Here is a 20,749-nt window from a genome sequence, read left to right as displayed (position 1 = left end):
TTTCCAATTCCGCCCTGAAAATTGGACACCGTCTCGAGCCCGCAGTGTGTGCGACACTCTCACCAGACGTGTCACGATTCCTGCAGAGAACGCAATTTTCGCTTTCATTTCATGTCATCGGTTGATGACCCATTTGACCGCATCTCCGGCTTGCTATCCTCCTGTCTGGTCCCTTGCAAGCTGCTGATGTGTGTTCATAGTCCAGACACCGCTTTGCAGAACGTATTCTTGTTAGTCTTTGGGCCCAGTTTAGTGAGAACTGCGCCACTCCTCGTTTTCCGTATGGAAGACACCTCTGCTCCGTTATTTTCGGGCCTCTAAGGACTTCCGCGAATGTCTTGCCATCCCTCAACTTAATGAGCAGAGCTGACGGTCTAGTACTTCTTCGTTTCCTCGTCTTTTCTGCTCCTGGCTTTTGGTTAGCAACCTCCTTGTCGTTTGGACAGACTTTTTTCCTTCTTCGCCTTCTTTTTTTGGGCCCTGGAAACTACTTCGATAAAGTCTCCTTGAAGCACCTCGTCCTCTTTCCGGTTTTCCCCCAGTTCGCTTTGCAGTGGGCTATCTGCGGTCCGTTTGACGCAAGCAGCGTTCTCAGCGGGGAGTGCGGCTGTCTATGCTCTCCAATCGTCTTTCGCTGGTCTCCACGTTCACTTATAGGAGGAGATGCGGTCCAATAGTTCCTCCAGTTCCATCAGCCCGTTTTTAGCGCCTTTGGAGGAACGCTGCCGACCGCGTACGCTTCACCACTGCTGCGCATTTCCTGATGAGCCTTTCCTCTTCGGCTTTCCTCGGACCGTCCTAGGGTCGACTGCGCTTGCACTCGGCAATATCTGTGGTAGAAAAAAACGGACGAGGCAGACCCTGCCTGAGATGGAACGATGGCGCAAGTCAGGACGCGAGACAGCTTTTAGGGATATCGAATTGGTGGATTTCGGCACAAAACCGGGATGTCTGGAGTTCCTTATTAAGGCAGGCTTAGACCAGACACCGGTTGTTGCGCTGCTGATGATGGTAAATAAAAAACTATAGTAAAAACACATATTTTTCAAAATGTGAAAAAAATGATGAGTGGTTCTAATAATTTGGCCACCCTATGTAATTAGATCAATCCAGATCTACTGCAAAAAAAGATCTAATCAATCTAATTAATTGTATTTTTTATATTTATAAAATATAATTGTGAATTATTCAGCACTTCACATGGATTTTGCACAATTGCGCTGAAAACAATTTGAAACTTTCAAATTGATCCCATTCACAATGGAATGACATTTAAGCGACAAAGCGCCAACTTCACGCAGTTTTAATCGAAACATCTTTTTCTCATTTATTCATTCTTCACTCGTCGAAAGTGTCCATTGGGAATGGTTGATATTAGAATAGAGTGAGGTTGTGCGGTAGTTTTCCCTGATTTGTACAAATTCAATTGTTTCATATCTATCTGAATTTAACGCAGTCCACAACCTTGGGATCTGCGGTGTTGCTTGTTGCGATAAGATCCCAGTGTGACTCGCGCGAGCGTTTGTGGTCTCTTTCAAACTCGCGGGTGCATATTGCGGCTACTGGGGAACGTTCGGTCACAGTCAAATTGACAACACTAAAAATTCGTTTCGAAGAAGTTTATGTTTGGTTTCGTTATCCTGTCACCCCCGGTTCGGTTGCGGCTTAATGTGTAAATTATCCTACGGCGGACGGCGGTTGTATCGTGAAGTTTTCGATTAGATTAAGTGAGTGAACGGCGGGCGCGTTATGTATTCGGCGAGTTCAAGGAAGTGAAATTGTTTCGTTGTGGAATTTAGGATTGTCGCGCCAACCCCTCAATATTGCTCGCTAAGGAAGACATATTTAGTTGGGGTTTCGGGGTAGGGTCTCAACTCGGTGAGTCCTCTAATCGTTGTTTTCGGTCGGTTCGGAAGCGCGTGATCTTTAACGTTCGGTGCCGCGACAGGATAAACTATGATGAGCCTGATACGCCCGCCCCGACTTTCGGCAGGTTGTTCGTAGAAGCATAGATTGACGTTGAGTAAGTTTGTGTTTTTGCACCCCATTGGACGCCCGCGTAGGCTTTGACAGGACTCCATTAAACTTTGATTTCTTTTGTTTTGTTCTAGGCGGACTTGATTCATTGGTGGCTGATTTCTGGGACATTCTGTAAGCATCAGCCACCGGAAGGAGACCTCGCTTGGAAGGATGGAGAGTGGTTTTACGTCGCGAATGTATCGTGCTATACAGAACTGCCCGACATTGCATGGCGACAGGACTTTGCAGTACAGCAAGAATGACTTGATTGAAGTTGAATTCAACGCGGATTTTTCACAAGATGAGATCGTTGCAACGAACGCTTGCACTGATACAACCGGCATTATACCTTGTACGTAACAAATAACTTATTCTCAGAATAACCAAACATTTCATGTGTCTCCTCCTTTTTCCCGGAATAGGTAATGAATTCAAGTCAAATTTCCTGAGTGTCGATCGAGATCCCGATGTTGATACGCGATGTAAAACTGGTGAGTATTCGTCCACTATTCTGCGCTGACGATCACACGATAATTTACGCAAGTTATGAATTCTTACCACGTATTCTTTCGTTCACAGAATCTCCTGTCGGTCCCTTCCAGCCCTTACCGCGAAGGCCGTTCGTATTGTTTTATGGAAGTTTTGATAATAATTCAAAAAGATCTCAACAGCAACCACCACCAGCATCGACTGGGGAAGTTTTATCAAGACATGATTTCAGTCAGAAAGTCTACTTTTTAAAACCTACGTTATGTCTTCATTGTAAGGATTACATTTATGGTAATGGATTTCGGGGAGTGCAGTGCAAAAGTGAGTACCATTTACTTCATTTACTTTAATATGGTGTTGAAAATTGAACTGTCTACTACCGGACGCTGGAAAGCATGTTGGGAGGAAAATAAATTATAGATTAAGGGGACTCGAAGGGCGGAGAAGAATGTCGCCCCAACGATCTTGGTCATCGTCGTTAACAATAATTGCTTGATTGAAAGTTGCCCATTTAGTTGGGGCTTAAGGATTCACTCAAAGACATCCCTGCTTGTCGTAAAAGGCGACTAGAGGGGATAGAAATTTGTGGGCTAGCAGTCCGCAAGTTTTGAAATGTTATTGCTACCGAAACAACAACGCCTCCGATAGGTATTGACCTCACAATAACGGCTTGTAGCTATCGAAAACGGACTATGATACGTTTCTGGGTTGTGCGCACGCTCCTCGACAACAGTAGCGAGGGTCCTCAGAATGCTCGCTTTCCCAAACTTGACCGGGAATTCCAGTGACATAAACTGAACATTCTGAACCTAAGCGAAGTAGGATGATGGGACTCTGGAGAGAGTATTCCTCTCCCTCTTGCGGTAATGTGCTTTTGTAGTCACGAGATTCAAGTGGTAACAGACGCAAATCGGGTGTCGAATTGCTGGTGACGGCGCGAGACGCGCTCTCTTGACCTGGGAGCCGATTTTTGACAGACTTCTAACTAAAAGATTTTGGGCCCAGGTTAAGGAGCATCACAATTGTACAATGCTATGCACCATGTAGCGACTCAAGGAGTGGAATATCCTCAAAAAAGATAATCCTGAGTGGCCGAAGACGGCCTAGAGGGTAGAGCTATTCTAAAAATCTAAAAAAAAAAATGGCTTAAATTGATCGTGAATGTCTGCTCGCAAATTTTGAAGCTCCGTCGGGTGTTCCGGGGGAATGTGCTAGGGTTCTTCGAACACTTCGATCTCTCACGTATCATTGCCGGTGGATGGGTCTGCACCGGATCCTAAAGAATATTCAAACCTTGGGGGGTTCGCGCGAGCCTATCGACATAAACATGTTCCGGGGGAATGTGCGAGGTTCCTCGACCACTTTGATCCCTCACGTGTCATTGCCGTTGCATGGGTCTACACCGGATCCTAAAGAATATTCAAACCTTGGGGGGTTCGCGCGAGCCTATCGACATAAACATGTTGCGGGGGAATGTGTGAGTTTCTCTGAACACTTCGATCCCTCACGTGTCATTGCCGGTGGATGGGCCTGCACCGGATCCTAATGAATATTCAAACCTTGGGGGGTTCACGCGAGCCTATCGACATAAACATGTTTCGGGGGAATGTGCGAGGTTCTTCGAATACTTGGATCCCCCACGTGTCAGTTCCGGTGGATGGGTCTGCACCGGATCCTAAAGAATATTCAAACCTTGGGGGTTCGCGCGAGCCTATCGACATAAACCACACGTTCGCTAGGATGCTTCTCCGATTATCGGGGTTAACCAATAACAGTGGCATTTGGTGTAACGGTACTTGTAATCTCAGAAATCTTGAAATGTATGATTTTTTTTTGGTGACTAGAGGTTATAAAAGGTGAAATAACGGCATACAATTTTGAGAAAAATCGCGTTTTTTGCATGTAACCTCGCAATGGTGAAGCACTGTGAGCTCAAATTCATCATGTACAGTGCCTAACAAATAAAATCCTTATCAAATTTTTGTTGCAGTCGCATGGGGGTTTTAAATGTGGACTGATTCCTGGCCAAGCTCCTCTTTCCAAGATGTGACCTGTCAATAAGAGCCGTATTGAGGATAAAACAGATAAAATTTCGTTTACGTATGAGCTCTATGGCATGGAGCCGAATCGTCCTCAAACATTACTTCATCAAAGTGCCTATGCAGTGCTTCTACCGTCTGAACAACGCAATCTTCGATAAATTTTTTGTACTTTTCTGCGTTGACAACACCGTTTAGAAACGAAAAACTATCAATTCCTTTGGGTGTTATGCATCTCTACATCATTACTGAGGGAGAATGGCGTACAGTTGGTACAACTCACTAGGGATCAAATCTGTCTCCTTTTCTTCTTGGCACGGGGGACGGACTGTCAGATCTCAGCAAATTGGCACGCCGTTCCAATGTCTAATTCAGCATTGTTTCGAGCATAGCCTTCGTTGTAATCGTTTTTTTTTTTTGCTGGTCTTCGAGCTTCAGAGTCCTAATTCATTCAACCGTCGCTGCATCGTTCTCACACTAACTGCCACATTTTGCCAGCAATTCAGTACGTAATTGAGGAGCAGTTGCAAATCTATCTCGCAAGGATGATCATCGCCTGGGCTGGGGAGTAATCACCTGCTTCCTCCCGCTCCTTTGTTTTCGTCAATCCTTCCGGTCATCGACGATATCAACTTGCGACAAGTTTTTACAGAAATGTTTTTGAATATTTTCCCACAACTGCGAATTCTTTTGGCAAACTATCTTCGAAATTTTTCATTTAAGTTCGCCTCAGAGGTCCTCAATAAGATTGAGGTCTTGGGATCGGCTTGGAAACTCAAGGACGATCACATTATGTCCGTGGGGCCATTTTTTGACCAATTGCATTTAGTGTTTTCGATCATTGTCCTGTTGAAATGTCCAAATAGGTGACATATTATCGTTGGCATGAGATAGCATTATCGTCTCTAACAAGTCCTACACAAATCTATCCAGTTTGGTATCAGTTCGTAATGAAACATTGCCAATTTCGCTTGGATTCGTTCTGGATGATTAGAACGGGTCTCGTTTCGCTAATGTAGCAATTCGATTGTTGATCGCTGGTGAAGAATTTGTATCACCTCTGCGAACTCCCGAGGTCAAAAATTCGCTGTCATGGAAGTTGCAGAGCAATATGCCAGGTAGAAGCTTCCTGGCATAACGGGAAAATCAGAATTGGTTGGATACAAATTTGGGCTGCCTCAACCAAATGTTACAGATGTTTGGATTATGGCCATACGTATGCAACCTGTCGGTCAGGCAAGCCATAAAGCGAATATCTCCAACAAAAAGGAGAGTTGCGTCGTATGCAGGGACTGTGGCGCGTCTGATGAGAACTTTGCGCACGGTGCGGGCTCGTGGAAGTGTTTAGTCTTCAGAGCTGAATTGAAGCTGAAAGAGGACGCGGTCAACATGATCCGTATCCTACAAATCAATATACAACGTAGTGCAATCACTCAAGAGCTCCTAGCGTAGTTCGCTATTGAGATCAAGCGGATCTTGTGCTCATCAGTGAACAGTATCGAGACAAGGACCCTGACATATTAGGTACCGCTATCATTTGGGTTCGAGACGGCACCGACCTAAGGGCTCTTGCCCAAGCCCGAGTGCCTTTGTCTACATTCGGTGTAACGTTTTTCAGTGTCAGGACTTTCGAGGCAGGATTGATGCTCTGTGGTATGCTATCTTCGGCACAGTGGGGCGGATCCTGATCGGGGGTAATTTCAATTCTAGGGCACATTTCGCTGCTCGTAGGACCTGGTCGACGGGGTGAATGGGGCCCGTGGGGCCCCCAAAAATCGTGGCTCTGAGGAAACCCTGTTCACTGAAGGCCGAATTGATGATACGGGATGATGGTGGCGTGGAGAGCGTGGACAGAGTTCAAAGAGGTAGTCCTCTTATTAAAAACAAGAAGGCGCCAGGATCCGATGGTATCCCAGCAGAGGTATGCAAACTAGTGCTCCAAAATCGGCCAGGAAGGTGGGACCTGATTCGTCAGTAGCTCTATTTAAACAACAATGTCGAGGAGTTGCTGAGAGGCGTTCACAGGTGGAGCCGTATTACATATTACGTTCGGTTCATCTTGTTGTAAAGAAGAGAGGACTCGACCGGTGGCAGGGGGTCCTTGAACTAACAGTTCCCTCCCGTTGGTGACAGGAATTCCTTGATTTGAAGGATAAATCGAGACAAGTCAGCTCAGTTGTCTACTCTTCCTGATTTGATAACTTAATGACGTTGTTAGTTACGTTGTATAGTTTTTGCCAGACAAATTGGCAACCTGCTTAGCAGGTCTTTCCGTAGCCACAGACAAGCCACCTGGCAGCCAATCAATTTACAATTCATTTGATGTTCCGGAGCACGTTACAGATAACAGTGTAACTTGGTCACTGACCAGAGGCATCGCCCACAAATATCAGAATTGTTTATACATTCTTGCAACTTGAACGAACAACGGCCACTTGTCCACAGCCTTGCAATTCCGACTATATTTGCCAATTTGTTGGTAATTAGGTTGCTGCTTTGTGGGCCCTTTTGTGGTAGCTATTGCTATATAGCAGATTAGTTGGGGATGAAAAGGAATTTAAGGTTTATAACGAAGAGCGTTTCATTTGAACCTGTCTCGACATTTTTATTTGACCTTAATCTTTGGATCAAATAAAGTATAAATATAAGAAATCAGACAATAAACGCAATCAAATATTTTTATAAATTCTTCCGAGTTAGCCGCTGCCCATACAGAACTCATTCGAAATGTTTCTATGACTCGGTCGCCTCCACCACCCCATTTGCAGTACTCTACCCGTCGGATTTCTAGTGTGCTGTCTGTTGAGGCAATTTCCGATAATTCATTTATATGTGCAAATCGTTCTTCTTGCTGTTGGCTAGCATTTTGCACTAATCTTTGCATGATTGGCTATATTAGAAGCCTATGCCGGCTGCTTGTGGCTGTTCCGAATTCGAACAAGCAGGCAGAGCAAGAGAGACAGGAAGTGGAAACTGTGTGTTAACACACGTAAATTGTTGGCAAACGTAGGAGCATGAAGAGTGGTGGGATGTAACGTAATAGTGTGCATATATATAGCCCCATGGCTGCTGTCTTCTGCTGGTTTTTTTTTTTTTTTTGCCTTGGGACATGTGTGCTGCTATGTGTGACCTTCATTTGAATGGGTATCAGCTCTCCCAACCAGTTTTTGATACCAGCACCGTTGCTGGCTCGTGTGCGAAGCGAGGAACCTTCAGCCGGAGGTGAACACATCAACGTGCCGCGTACATTTCGATAAAAAAAATGCAATAATTTTTCCCGTACGTAAATTGAGAGAGAAGCGCTCATCATCTGGAAATCTATGTTGTCCCCAGGTCCTTTTCCAGTTCTCGTCCAGTTTAATTGTGGCGCGACTGCACATTTCCAGGGTTATCTTAGGAAAATGTAATGGAGCTAGTCTGGAATTTAAGACTGGGAACGTGTGTGTTTCGTCTGAACTGTTGAACCAATTTCACGTAATGGAAATGTATAGCGTAATGCACCACACCTCGGTAGATCGTGTTAATTGCACGCCAGACTTTAAAATGCTTCCTTGTGCGTAAGGTCAGGCAAAGTGCCACTGATACTGCTCCTTTTACAGGAACTCAATTTGAGGGTCAAGCGGAAACGTTGTATTCTATTTTTTGCTAACAATGTTTAACATTCTACGTCCTACAAAGAGGACATTTTTCAGCCGTATCTAAGGTACCTAGATACACAGTGGCGCCAAAGAATAACCGAACATGAGCTATATTGATGCCATTTCCGTCATTGACTCTTTCTAAACGTACTCGCAACAATTTAGGGGACAAAAAAAAGGAGTTTCAAAAGGACAATTGGGGGTCTTCTACCATCGTAGTGTCAGCAAATCAAGTTTTTTTGGCGCATATTTTGAAAGTGGATAATGTTAAGAATACGCCATAAAAAGGATCTCATGAAAAGCACATTCCTTCGTGGATATTTCGGGATGGGGAGCATTTAGTGGCATGCGACCGTCAGTCCGAGACTCAAGGACTCTGCACAATCTGGAAGTCTCCCTTTCACCTTCCAGTTCCACACAGTATGATCTAAAAGAGTCTCGTTTCGAACTTTTACGAGCCTTTTATATTCACGCTGTGAATTCCGGAAGTTTGTAAGTACGATTTTAGAAGTCGTCTGGTTGATTTCCTGAGTCTCTGCAGTTCTCGGTTCCACCATGGAACCGTTTTACCACGTTGGCCTCGGGAAATAGGACAAAACTCCTCAAAGCACTCTAAAAGTGTGCAATTTAGGGTTTTCAATTGATCTTCTATCGCTAAAGGAGCTCAACTTTGTCGCCAAGAAGTTCATTGAACTTTGTTCAATCCGTTTTCCTTAGATTCCGTCTTTGGCTTTGTTCGCCTGCAATAGTTAGACTAAATTCTAGGTAACGGTGATCTGAGAGTGAGATTTTATCTAGCACTCGCCAGTTTCTAATCTAGAGTTGAAGTGCAGATTGTTAGGTCAATTACTTCAATTCTTCTTGGCTCCACGAACCTAGTTGGGCACCCTACGCTCGCGGTCATCAGACCAGCTGAAGTGATAAAATCAAACAGTTTCTTTCCTCTAGGATTACATTTGCTACTCCCCCAACAAATATGCTGAAGGTTCGCATTACAACCTATTAAAAGTTCAGTGCCACTTGATTCTGCATACACTACTAAATACCTTAGTTCTTGCGTCGGCGGAGGGCACAAAGAATCATAGTCAACTATGACGTTTCCCCTCTTACGATTAACCTGTTATTATAAGTTGACCGCAACAAGGTCCTGGGAACAAAATTTTCTCAGTATGGTTGCCTTAAACAATTTCGATATCAGAATGCCGGCCCTCGGTCTCGAGGATCTTTCATCGAAGGAGATGCTAGTCCTCTTGACTGATCCAATACCATAGATTCTGTAAAAACGAACCCATGGCTCTTCGAGCAGGAATATATAAGGATAGTCCTGCAACTTTGCCAGCTTTGCCGCCAGTGGTTAAGAAGAAGCTTTGGCATGCTGCAGGTTGATTTGGCTAACTCTTATGTCTGTAGCTATAAGTGCAGTATAATATGAAACCCGCCGCTAACTGAAAAGTCTGCTGCGTTCACTGTGGATCTCAGCGGGGTTACTAGTTGGTCCTCACTTTCCGCCGAAAGTTCCGCTTTCTTGCGTCCGATTTCTCTGGATATCGCCACACTTGGTGGAGTAACAACATCCATGTCCTCATTCCCAAGGAACTCCGCCTTCTTTCGCAGTGCCTTCCGTTGTCGTTGGCTAGAAGCCCTCCCAGGTTCACGGAGTCCGGGCTGCATGGATCTGTACTGGCGTTAAACCAGTTCCGTCCACATGACCAGCTTTCTTTTCTTCCGTTTTTCCAGGTACAGGCAGAGGAGAAGGTTCTGACAGGCAAGTCTGCAGTCCCTTCTCCTTTGCGGCTAAAGTTTCCTTCTGTCGAGCCATCCTACTCCGGGAACAGTGTCACCGACAGGCAGGTCGTAGTCAGATTTCCAGTTCCTCTCATTAAGAGAGTTTTTGTACTATCCTTTTTCGCTGACCGCGCCGAAGATATCGGGTGTAGTATTTCCACTGAAGTGGGGAGCCTGTCTTCCACAGATTTCTCCGAGGGGGAACATGAATTTGGTGAGGCCTCCAAAATCCGTGCCTCGGTCACGACCTGATTTTCTCAGATTCGCGCGGGTGGATTCGAAGTTTGTGACTGCGGAGGCTTGGAGAGTTACAATCCTTTGTTTCTATCTTCAAACTATCATAAGCTCCCCTACCACGGCAAGGTGGTGTCCCACGGGGAGCTGTGTATGCAGAATAAAATCAAGATTTTTGCTCACGTGTACCGTTAAGCATACTGCAAACCTTGCAAATAACTATTCTAAACTTAATTTCCCAATTTTCCCCGGAAAAACCACAGAAAGCCCAGCAATATTGAAAAATCGACCATCAGATAAATAACGGTCCTAATTGTATTTTAATATCTCAATTTTTAGAAATGAAAGTGACTGTGATAACAGTAAATTTTTTAAAAAAAAAAAGTTCATTCATAATTCAATGGGCAAATGCTGTAGTTCATTCATCACATAAATGGTGTCCGATTACTCGTTGGAGCCACTGTAAATTGTGTGGTGATTTCATGGTTTTTAAAAGCTGGCCTGTGCCTGTCGTATCAGCAAAATCCGACAGTCGCGTTTCTGAATGTGTGTGTGTTTCAGTGTGCGGGGGGTTTACATACAAATGGGCCCGATACGGTGTGTAGATGCGCGTGCCATTCAGCCGAGCCGTCACACTGGGATCGGTTGTGTGAGCACTAAATCGTTAGTAGGTCAACTGTATGCGATGAGAGCGGCACTTTGTGTGTACGGTGGCGGCGAGTTGAACCCTAAACCTACGGTGCCCCGCACATTTCATGTTAGGTGCATTGGATCATGGCCGAATTGGCTCACTTTGTTCTGCTCCTCCGCGGCGGGTGCGGGTTCGGGTCCGAGCTGCCCGGAAGTCTCGCATGCAAGGAAGCGGCCTCGCAGCCGCCGGGACGGACCCGGGGCTGAATGCAGCGTGCGAGTGTTAACTCTGGCAGGGCCTTCAGCTGGGCTCGGTTCCCGTTATCCTGTGTACGCCGGCAGCGCATCGGACGGGGCCACCTCTCCAAGAGCCGGCGAGGAAGGCATGATGATACCCCTTGACGTCGTTCGCACGGCACCCCTTTCTGGGTAGTGTGCTTTTCGCTGGCTTACGGTGTACACACATACAGTTCTCTCACTCTGCATCGTGCATTCATTGTGTTGGCCAGCTCCCGCTCCCGCTCCGCCGACGACCGCGCTGTGCGCCCAGTATTTGAATTAATGTTGTCTCCGTTTAGCCAGAGATCGCGCACTACGTCTGGTGTTCCTCAACACGGGTAGTCGTCGCCGCCGCTAGTCTCCGAGCACTTTTCCTTGGTGTGGTTTCATTTTTTTTCTTTCCACTTTCATCTTCCTTTCGTATAAATTCTTGGCAATTGTTTGCAAGACGCTCGTGATAATTCCGGGGGTGCTTTCGCGGACCGTCTGCTGTCTCATGAAGCGCGATTTTCTGATTTTCATGTGAGGGGCTGTTCTCCATCTCGCAACACACGGACAAGTCGGGAAACAGCTTCGGCTCGGCTTTCATGCGGCCTTTGTACGATCGCCAGAGACGGCATAGTTGGATTCCCGCGCGGGGGCACCGAACAGTGCAGTGGTGAATAATTCCGAGTTGAAATATCCAAATTGTAGGCGCTCGGGCGCTTTTCATTCGACTATAAATCCGTCGGGACGTCGCTGGTCAGAAGTCGTCGGGCTGGGGGCCAACCTCTCCTGGGTTCAATTCGGACAGGATTAGGAAACGACAAATGAAAATTCGCCTAACAAAGTCCCGTGGTGCGGCCGCGTAGGGGATCGTTGGTCATTTCGCGAAGTTATTGGATCTGGTCGTGCCGGGAGCGCCGCTTGGCGGCCGAATGTCAATTGATTGATTTTGGGCTCCGGCCGCACGGGCATAGTTACTCCAGCGACACTAAGCAAAATTGTGCCGGGAGTCAATAACGCGCGTGATAATCCCAACCCCGCGGCTGGCTACACGTCGTAATCGCAGTTCTCGCGACGGGAGGGAACCCTTCCGGGCTCCCATCGGGACGCATGGTGGTGGCATACACAGGTGTACGCGAGAAACGCAACTTCCGCGAACGCCCTTGTCCTCATCGGAGAGAATCCTTCATCCATATTTAGCCCCGTCTAAGTTAATGCTTACGCGGTAAGAACTCGTGTCGCATGATCGGCCGCTGGACAGTAGTATAAATGTGAGTGTGTGTGTACAAACACGAAGTTAACCGCAATTGATGTGAAAGCAGCCGCAGCACCGCACCAGCACCAGCCAATTTTATATATTTGTGGATAAACTCAAAGTAGGATATATTAAACTTATTCTGACCGCCTGCGGTGTCGATATGGATTAATTTTCGTGCTAGAATATCAATTGACAACTCATCGGGGGAACCCCCCGGTCGTTTGACGTTCTCCCTAATTCCTCGGAAGTAGTGTCAGGATTGCAAGGCTTTCCTCCCCCTTGGTCACCTCCAGAGACGATTTTTCCGGCTGATTCCAATATATGCCCGGTTCAGCACGATACTATCATCAACAGTATCATCCAGCATTGTCTGTCCGACTGTTCCGATCGATTTGAACCGTGCATTTCTCCCCAGCGAATGTTATTTTTATTATTATCGCCGCCACAAATGCTACAAGTATTGGAAGATCTCGGAGTGCCCACAGTCGTATAATGTTGAAACGTGTTTCCACGGCAAACAATTGCTTGGTAAATTAGGACAACCATCGATTCATTGGGCCCGACAGTTGTGTGGTTTGTGTCGAATCAAGTGATTTACAGTCACTTGGGATACGAGAAAGAATGTTGTATCAGAGATACTGCCCCAGAAAAGAGGGAATATTCGTGCCAGCCTCGTTGGAAGGAGCCGTTTTCGGCTTGGAGCACCAATGTGCCACTGTAATTGCCGTTGCTGTCGCATCCGCAGCAGCCCGGCAATCCCTGTTCGCCCTGGAAGCTGCCCATTCTCAAAACGACCGGAAAAATTGAGACCCTAGCGAAGGAACCGGACAATATATACAATTTCTTGGTACTTTGGATCAGTCTGAATAAGTGTCGTCACAAATCGATTAGAACAACACAACAGCTTCCGGATTAAGGTATGAATATCACACTACTGCTCAGGAAGCAGTGTCAGAAGGAACATCCGAACAGGAATCGGACGTCAAAGCCGACCGTCGTGCACAGCAGCGACTACATTGACTGCAAACTGCCGTGCCCCCGAACCATCCTAGACGTTAGGATCGACAAAACGTTTTTTCTATGCTTTAGATGGTATTATAAAACCAACCATTAAATTAGTGTGTTTATTGTGAATGCAATGCGACGCCTTATAGCTGGCATGACTAGTGACAATTCGGACTTTACCGCATACAATAGTGAGCTAACGACAAAAGTTGGCCCAACACCAGTAAGCGTACGGCAATCACCTCATATTTCAAGCTGTAGCACAAAAAAACTTGGATTGCAAACGGAGAAAGGTGCTCCTTCATCGTCTCAAACATTTTCGGATCACACTAACAACTTCTGTAATCATCTAGATACCGAGAAAAATCTCAACAATGGAGAGTTGGCTCAGGTGCGTTTTAATCCAGCAAGACTTCTCTGCAATAGCAAGAAACTATCAAATGGATCAAGCGGAAATTACGAATTGCTACGTTGTTGCTACAACGTTACTAAAGCGCCGGCAAAAGTACTGGGACTTTTGTCCCGACCGGGGACATTGACCGCTCCAGCGAGTGACCCCCCACTTCAGGATGTAGAACCATTGGATCATGCCCCCATTGACGAACAGCCTTCCGATGATTCCCTAGCCTCGGCCGTTACACAGGGCCAACTCTCCTTGTCGCCCCACGAATACGAGAATAATCTTAACGACAATTCCTATGAAAGCAAAAAAGTTTCGTATATTAAACTGAATCTGTTGGAGTTCTTCGAGGACTCTACTGGTAACGATGATAAGGCGATAAAGGCAATGAGTGTTGGTAGTGACGATCGTTGCGAGGAGGTCGTGGCAACGACTAGTCTATCCATTGGTGTGGATACCACCGAGGATAACAACGACAATGGCAATGAAGAGCTGCCTTTAGACGCATCTGCTGCGGCCATGACGGTGAAAGTGGATTCTAGAAATTATATCCTGCGTAATTGCAACATAAACATAGGTCAACCCACCGGCTGTGCTGAAGTGACTTCTGTCACTAAAAAAACTACTCCCCCGGCTAAGCTTGCCAATAACAATCTGCCCGGCGAAGAGGATAATGATGATCCACGACAACAAGTTCAGCTCTATCCAATTCTACTTCCACAATTGAAAACAGTTAATGATTTAACATCTATGTCGACCGATAAAACGCACCATTTTGCCACCATAAATCTGCCTTATAGTGCACTGTTCTCAGATGAAAATGAGCCCCAGTGCAGCGTGACGCCCATGGATTGTACCTGTCATCATCATTCGTTACCTAATATTCGTTTCCCTCTCAGTACATTTACTTTTGATACTTTGAATTCAGTAAAATCCTCCCAGCAAATGACCAACAGTGATAGCGGCGTTAATGAATTAGTTGATTCAACCATTGACAGTGATGGTGGTAACAATGATCATAATCAAAATGTACTCCCAACATTGCAAAATTGCGCCGGTGTAGATAGTTGTGTTCAAAGATATCTTTATGACATTAGTATTTATTGTTTGTGCAACATGAAATGCTGTTGTAATTGTGATGCTAATAATTGCTGTTCGACAGATTGCGCATCCTGTTTTCATTTAGTATGCAAAACATTTTGTAATATGTACTGGTGTGCACCGCAAACGAAGATCTACCCTACCGCCCCAGAAGTCCAGTTGAATGATACGGTAAGAATGATATCATAGAGAAAAGTCAAACTAAGGTCCTGGCCTTATTGAAAGCCAGCTGTCTAGATTCTGCTTAAGGGGTTGTATACAGTTGTGATGGCCGAGAACATCCACAATTTTTATTTTTTGGTAAATTTATGTATAGACTTTTGAACCTTCATCGCCGTATGTACCTGCTTGAGTTACACAGCCACGAGAAAAGCTAGAATGACTTCAGCAGCATCAAATCGAGGTTTTGCAGTCTTTAGGAATAGCATTCGGTGATCCTGACATTGACGACTTGACACTTGACAACTTTAAACGCGTTTACTAAAAAACGTCAAAGTCAAATTTTTAGTACTTAAGGGGTTATATCTGTTTGGAGCCCCCTTAAAAAAAGGTTTTTCCTTTCCAAGATATGTTAGAATTATAGTCCATGGATTAAGCAACTTTTCAGATGTAACGAAAAAAATTATTATTGACAATTTTCTCCAAAATGACGGCTGTAGGACTGGACAAACAAAACATTGAAAATTTCAAAGAATTTCCTTGGATAGATTTTGGGCTATGGTGGCAGTAGATTTACAAGATGCAGTTTCGAGGAAAACCCCATTTAAAAATTGGACCATCAAACCTTGTCTGACCATTAACCCGCTCTAATTAATTGATAAACCTTCGTTTCCTTTCAAAAAGGACATGTAAATCCTTGGCTTCAATTTTCGCTCCTTTAGTCAAGTGATTCGAACGTCGTTTGGATCGGTAAATTCACACTTCTTTACGGCGATCAACATAAACCTGAAATATGAAACTTTGCCTCAAATTATGATCTCTGATGAACCGAGAAAACGGTTGCTATCGTGTCCATGGCAAGTCGTTCCCAAAATATGGGCTCCCGCCGAAAACTCCAGAAGTTGTCGTACTTAATTGTTATGATAATCGCGTGGTCGCTGAACGACGGATTTTTCAATTCTTTTGAATAGCAGAATCAACAGTTTTCCATCCCGAAAAAAATCCTGATCTCGGATGAATCGTTATTGAGTTATCGCGTCTACGGCAAGCCATTTACAAAAAAGAAAGCCTTTGTGTCGAAAGAAAAATCCGGAAATTGTCGTCGTTATATCTCGCGCTACAACTGTATATGAACCCCTTAATTTTAGGCTTTTCTGTGAGGTCTTAATTTTTCCCTTCTGCTTATTTCTCCTACAATTAATCCATCTCTACTCATCTAGCCAATTGAAGACTGGACAAAACAAAATGTCCTAGAATGGATGACAGCGGTCAATTTGTCGCAGTTCATTGATATATTTGAATTAAATAACATAAAAGGCTGTGATTTAAAACATTTGGATCGTGACAAACTATTGGTAAGTCTATATCTTTACATTTTCTACTACGCATGCTAAATATCTTCTTATATTACTATCCTAGAATATGGGTATAGAGGGTTTCTATCAAGATGCTATACTAACATGTGTACAGGAACTTCTTTGTGGTGAGCGTCCCGATAGAGTGCCCGTAGAACTTCTAAAGGATCAACGTCATGTATGGGCGAGAAGTGAACAAGTAGCCACACCTCTTCGTAATATTCCTAAACAATCCTCAGTGTCAGCTGACAGTAGTTCTTCGCATCATCATCATTGCTTCGAGGAAACAACATTTGCTGATTTAAGATATTGTAGTTACTGTCGTTTGTGTTTGCGTGGTGTACAAAACCAAGGGTTGCTCTGCAAAAATTGTAATAAAATATCGCATAGAACTTGTTATGCAATTCACAAGGATTTAGAATGTTCATCTCATGCAAATGCTCTACCTAAAGAACAGTCAGTGGAACTTGATGGTGGATTTGTCAAAGCAACCAATAAAAATAGTGTTTCTAACAAGGACCCCAGTGCTGTTAATATGAAAGTGGTACCAGTAAGGATTCTCTGTCATTTGTTTGATGCCAAGCAGCATCCAGCACCAATGGCTCTAATGAATCTAGCATCTGCCCTGGAAATTATCGCTAAGGAAATCTCATCAGCCGCAACTTTATGTGATTATTACAATGCACCGATATGTACGCCGGATGAACATTCGGAGCAACTAATAGAATCGGCGGATACAGTGGTTTACAATCGTGCACTGTTATCGAAACATAAACCTCAACAGCTTGTTGGATTCCTTAAGAAGTTTCTAAGCGATTTGAAGGATCCTCTGATTCCGGTTCAGTGGTACAAGACATTTATGATAGTGGGAAGTAAGTTTGAACTTTGCAGGACAATTATAAAGTTTAGGGGGTACCAATGCGTTTTGTGTTTTTTTTTCTTTTTCTTTTGAAGGATCATTGCGTGAGGAGAAGTTATATAATTGTCTTCGGCATTACATCGCCCAATTTCCTGATCATCATAAATTAACACTAAGCTACTTTGTCCACCATGTGCGGAAAGTTCTGCAGATCGCCTACACCAAACAAGATGCTAATCAAATAGATATTACTTCAGTTATACTCTTCGCATTTAGTTCGATTATAATGCGGCCGCAATGGACGGAAATCACGTGAGTACCGATGGTTTTTTTTTTGTAGTTTAGCTGTATTTTCGCTTATTATATGATATATATCAAGTTCATTTGGAAGCTTCATAAGTGCAGTGTGTTTGAGGAATATGACGTCAAATTGGGTGGTATGGTTTGCATGTAGGCTGGTATTGAAAGAAGGATCGTTGAAGAGAATTATTTTCATTTAGGATATTTCCTGGACGATAGTATAGATTTTTTTTTTTGTGTGTTCCATTTCTGTTACAGGTCGCTTCTTGTTAATATTTCTATTCACGTGAAAATTCTGGAGAGTTTGATAAATGAAGGTATGACTGCTATCCGTCCTAGACGTGGCCCAGTCGATATACCACCGCCTGCATTGCCGCCACGTAAAATTTCTCTCTCTACGCCTAATTCTAAAAATCATCCACTGGTTTGTAGGCAACATACCGGTAGTAATACAAATTCAAATGGTGGTCGCGATCGTGGTGATCAACAACAGCCGCCACTTCCTTTGTTGCCCATTTCCTCAACTAATCCAGGAAGTGAACATTTGAGGGATGTCGAATGGTATTGGGGAACTCTAACGCGAGAGGAAGTTAAAGAGAAGTTGTCGGGTTGCCCTGATGGCAGTTTCTTGGTTCGTGATGCATCGTCCAAATGCGGGGAGTATACATTGACGCTAGTGAAAGATGGTACCGAGAAATTAATTAAGATTTGTCATGAAGATGGCAAATATGGATTTATAAAACCATATAGGTTTATTTCTGTGATTGAGTTGATCAACAACTATAGAGAGCACTCGTTACAAGAATATAATCCGCAATTAGATATAATGCTCACTAAACCTATATCCCGCTACCGTGTCGGGGAGGACGATGAGTTTAGCACTGTTAGTTGTAGTAGCAGTAGCGTTTGCGATATAGGTGAATTTGTTAACAATGCAGGTCCTAATGCCTCGACTGATTTGCACAAGCTAATCAATCGATTTCTTGCGGCACATGAAGCATGCGAGGCACAAAATCAAAAGATGCAACAGAAAAAAGATCTCTATGAACAAATAGAGAATGAACTGAATTGGCAAAAACCCGCACAAGAGGCATTCAACAAAGCCATCAAGCTATTTGAAGAGCAAGTTGCAATGCAGGATAGATATCGCTCCTTAGCGCAACCCAATGAATTCAAATTTCTCGATAAGAACAAAGAATTGATACGAGCCAAATTGAAAATTCTGCGTGATAGCTCGGAACAATTGAATACATACTTGAGAAAACGAAAAGAATACTTTCAATCCATCGAGCGTGATATTAATTCTAGTAAACCGGAAGTTCATCGCTTCTCACGACAAAAGCAACGGTATCATGAGTAAGTGTTTAATATATCAGGCATTGAAGATTTTTCTATATATTTTTGACAGGGGCGCCAATGTGTTTCTAATTGTGATGTTTGTTTTTTTTTTTTTTTTTCTTCTCGTTTTTATCCTCTCCAGTCGCTTAAAGCAATATGGTTTCCATGAAGATGAGATTAAACAATTGATAGAGTACGGTTATGATGCGTGGCATGAGAAATATAAGACAAATTTGGAGCTACCACACTATGACGATTCCTCCTGGCTTTTACAGGAATGTACACGCGAACATGCTGAATCGTTACTGGCTAACACACCAACAGGCACATTTTTAATAAGACCGCGTTCAGCTGGCCATTATGCATTATCAATTATGTGTAAAAATACGGTGAATCATTGTATCATACATCAGACTGAACGCGGTTTTGGCTTCGCTGAACCGTACAATATTTATGTGTCGTTAAAAAATTTAGTATTGCATTATGCCAATAATTCACTAGAGGAACATAATGACACTTTAGTTACAACGTTAAAATATCCTATTCATTATATATTACGGCAACAACAGCAACAACAACAACAACAGCAAAGCATCGGTGATGATACTTTACGTTCTTGCTCAGAGCTTGGGAATAGCAGTAGCAGTAGGTAAATCGTATGTTTCAGGTCTGTGCGCAGTTTTCACTCTCGTTTAAACTCCCGAGAATTTTGGGGATTGTTAATATTATTGTAGTCAGCTGGAAAGGAAAAGGACTAACTCGATGTATATATACTATCTTGAGAGAATAAAAAATAAAAAATTCTAATATGTGTAGCTCTGTCTGTGACCAATTTAACGTGATGAAAGTTATGGGGCTGCCTTTTCAGTTGTATCATGGAATGTCTTCTCATTTCGCCTTTATATATTTTTTAACCTCGTTTTTTTTTCACTCTGCACCGCATTCATTCACTGTCCGTCCTCTCTATGTGCGTATATAACGTAATAATATACACAACATTCATCTTTCTTCATGATTTCCATCACTCGCCTAATTTTCCTTACTAATTTGTATTCCTTTCTCATCTGTATTTTTTTTTTTCAATCTGACAAAATATCAATTCTTTTGAATTCATACTTTTTCTGTTTCATCATCTGAGGATCAACTGGAAAATGGCAATGCCAGTTATTTGTAAGAGTCACGCCTCTAGGCGATTTTCTAACAAGTAAAATATATTTGTAATTAAGGATGAGAATAAAAGTATATATGAATCTTCTATATTGCGCATGGCTTGCTTATATTTTTTCTGTACTCATTTCATACGAAAACAAAGAACAAACGGGAAAAAAAAACTTGTTAACGATGTTTGTAGTCATCCAAAAGAAAGTAAAAAAAAATACGGCAAGCATACCTTATAGTATATAGTGTATATGTAAAGTATATTATGTACGTTATGTAGCATATATATACGTGAATATTCTCACATATACGCGTATAAATGTGCATATATGATACATATATATAGCACAAAAAGAAAAAAAATTCATCTAATTTGTGATATATTTGAAGGAAGGAGAATGTTGAAATATTAGAAGTAAATTAGAAAGGTAAATACATCAGCAAAATATGTGATTTATAAAATTATTAATATTAACTATGTATCTGGTTTATAATATATATTTTTGTAATATAAATAAGTGAATCTCGTTTTGTTTTTCAAATATCCTTTGAGAAAATGTTGCTACTCTCAATTTTATGTTGTTTATTATTCAATGACTGCAGTAATTCGCAGGAAAAAAATATTGATTCTCCTTAAAAAACACAATTTATATGACAGACTGATGTTTTTGTGGGAACCGGACCAGTTTTCGGTTTTTTCTTTTCCTCCAGGAATGTC

General features: G+C 43.3%; 1 protein-coding gene across 2 annotated transcripts; it reads left to right on the top strand.

The window, feature by feature from the left end:
• Positions 1-1,314: 1,314 nt before the first annotated feature.
• Positions 1,315-20,549, top strand: LOC119660984 (phosphatidylinositol 3-kinase regulatory subunit alpha). Of its 2 annotated transcripts, XM_038070070.1 has the most exons (10): positions 1,315-2,023; positions 2,112-2,371; positions 2,442-2,510; positions 2,599-2,829; positions 14,924-15,033; positions 16,242-16,376; positions 16,441-17,248; positions 17,331-17,547; positions 17,794-18,891; positions 19,016-20,549. In XM_038070070.1, exons 2-10 carry the CDS (start codon positions 2,191-2,193, stop codon positions 19,524-19,526), a joined length of 3,360 nt encoding a protein of 1,119 aa, XP_037925998.1. In that variant the 5' UTR covers positions 1,315-2,023; positions 2,112-2,190; the 3' UTR covers positions 19,527-20,549. The 2 variants fall into 2 exon arrangements, with proteins under 2 accessions (XP_037925998.1, XP_037925997.1); XM_038070069.1 differs by lacking the exons at positions 1,315-2,023; positions 2,112-2,371; positions 2,442-2,510; positions 2,599-2,829 and having other exon boundaries at positions 10,906-15,033.
• Positions 20,550-20,749: the final 200 nt, after the last annotated feature.

The sequence above is a fragment of the Hermetia illucens genome, chromosome 7 (genome assembly GCF_905115235.1).
Source record: "Hermetia illucens chromosome 7, iHerIll2.2.curated.20191125, whole genome shotgun sequence".
Taxonomy (NCBI): Eukaryota; Metazoa; Arthropoda; class Insecta; order Diptera; family Stratiomyidae; genus Hermetia; species Hermetia illucens.
The sequence above is the reverse complement of the archived record's forward strand: the minus strand, read 5'-3'. Positions and strand labels throughout refer to the sequence as shown.

Coding starts and splice junctions, on each gene's coding strand:
- LOC119660984 (XM_038070069.1), top strand. CDS start 13,495: ATGCGACGCCTTATAGCTGGCATGACTAGTGACAATTCGGACTTTACC. Junction 15,034..16,241: donor AAGTCCAGTTGAATGATACG/GTAAGAATGATA, acceptor CTACTCATCTAG/CCAATTGAAGACTGGACAAA. Junction 18,892..19,015: donor CAAAAGCAACGGTATCATGA/GTAAGTGTTTAA, acceptor TATCCTCTCCAG/TCGCTTAAAGCAATATGGTT.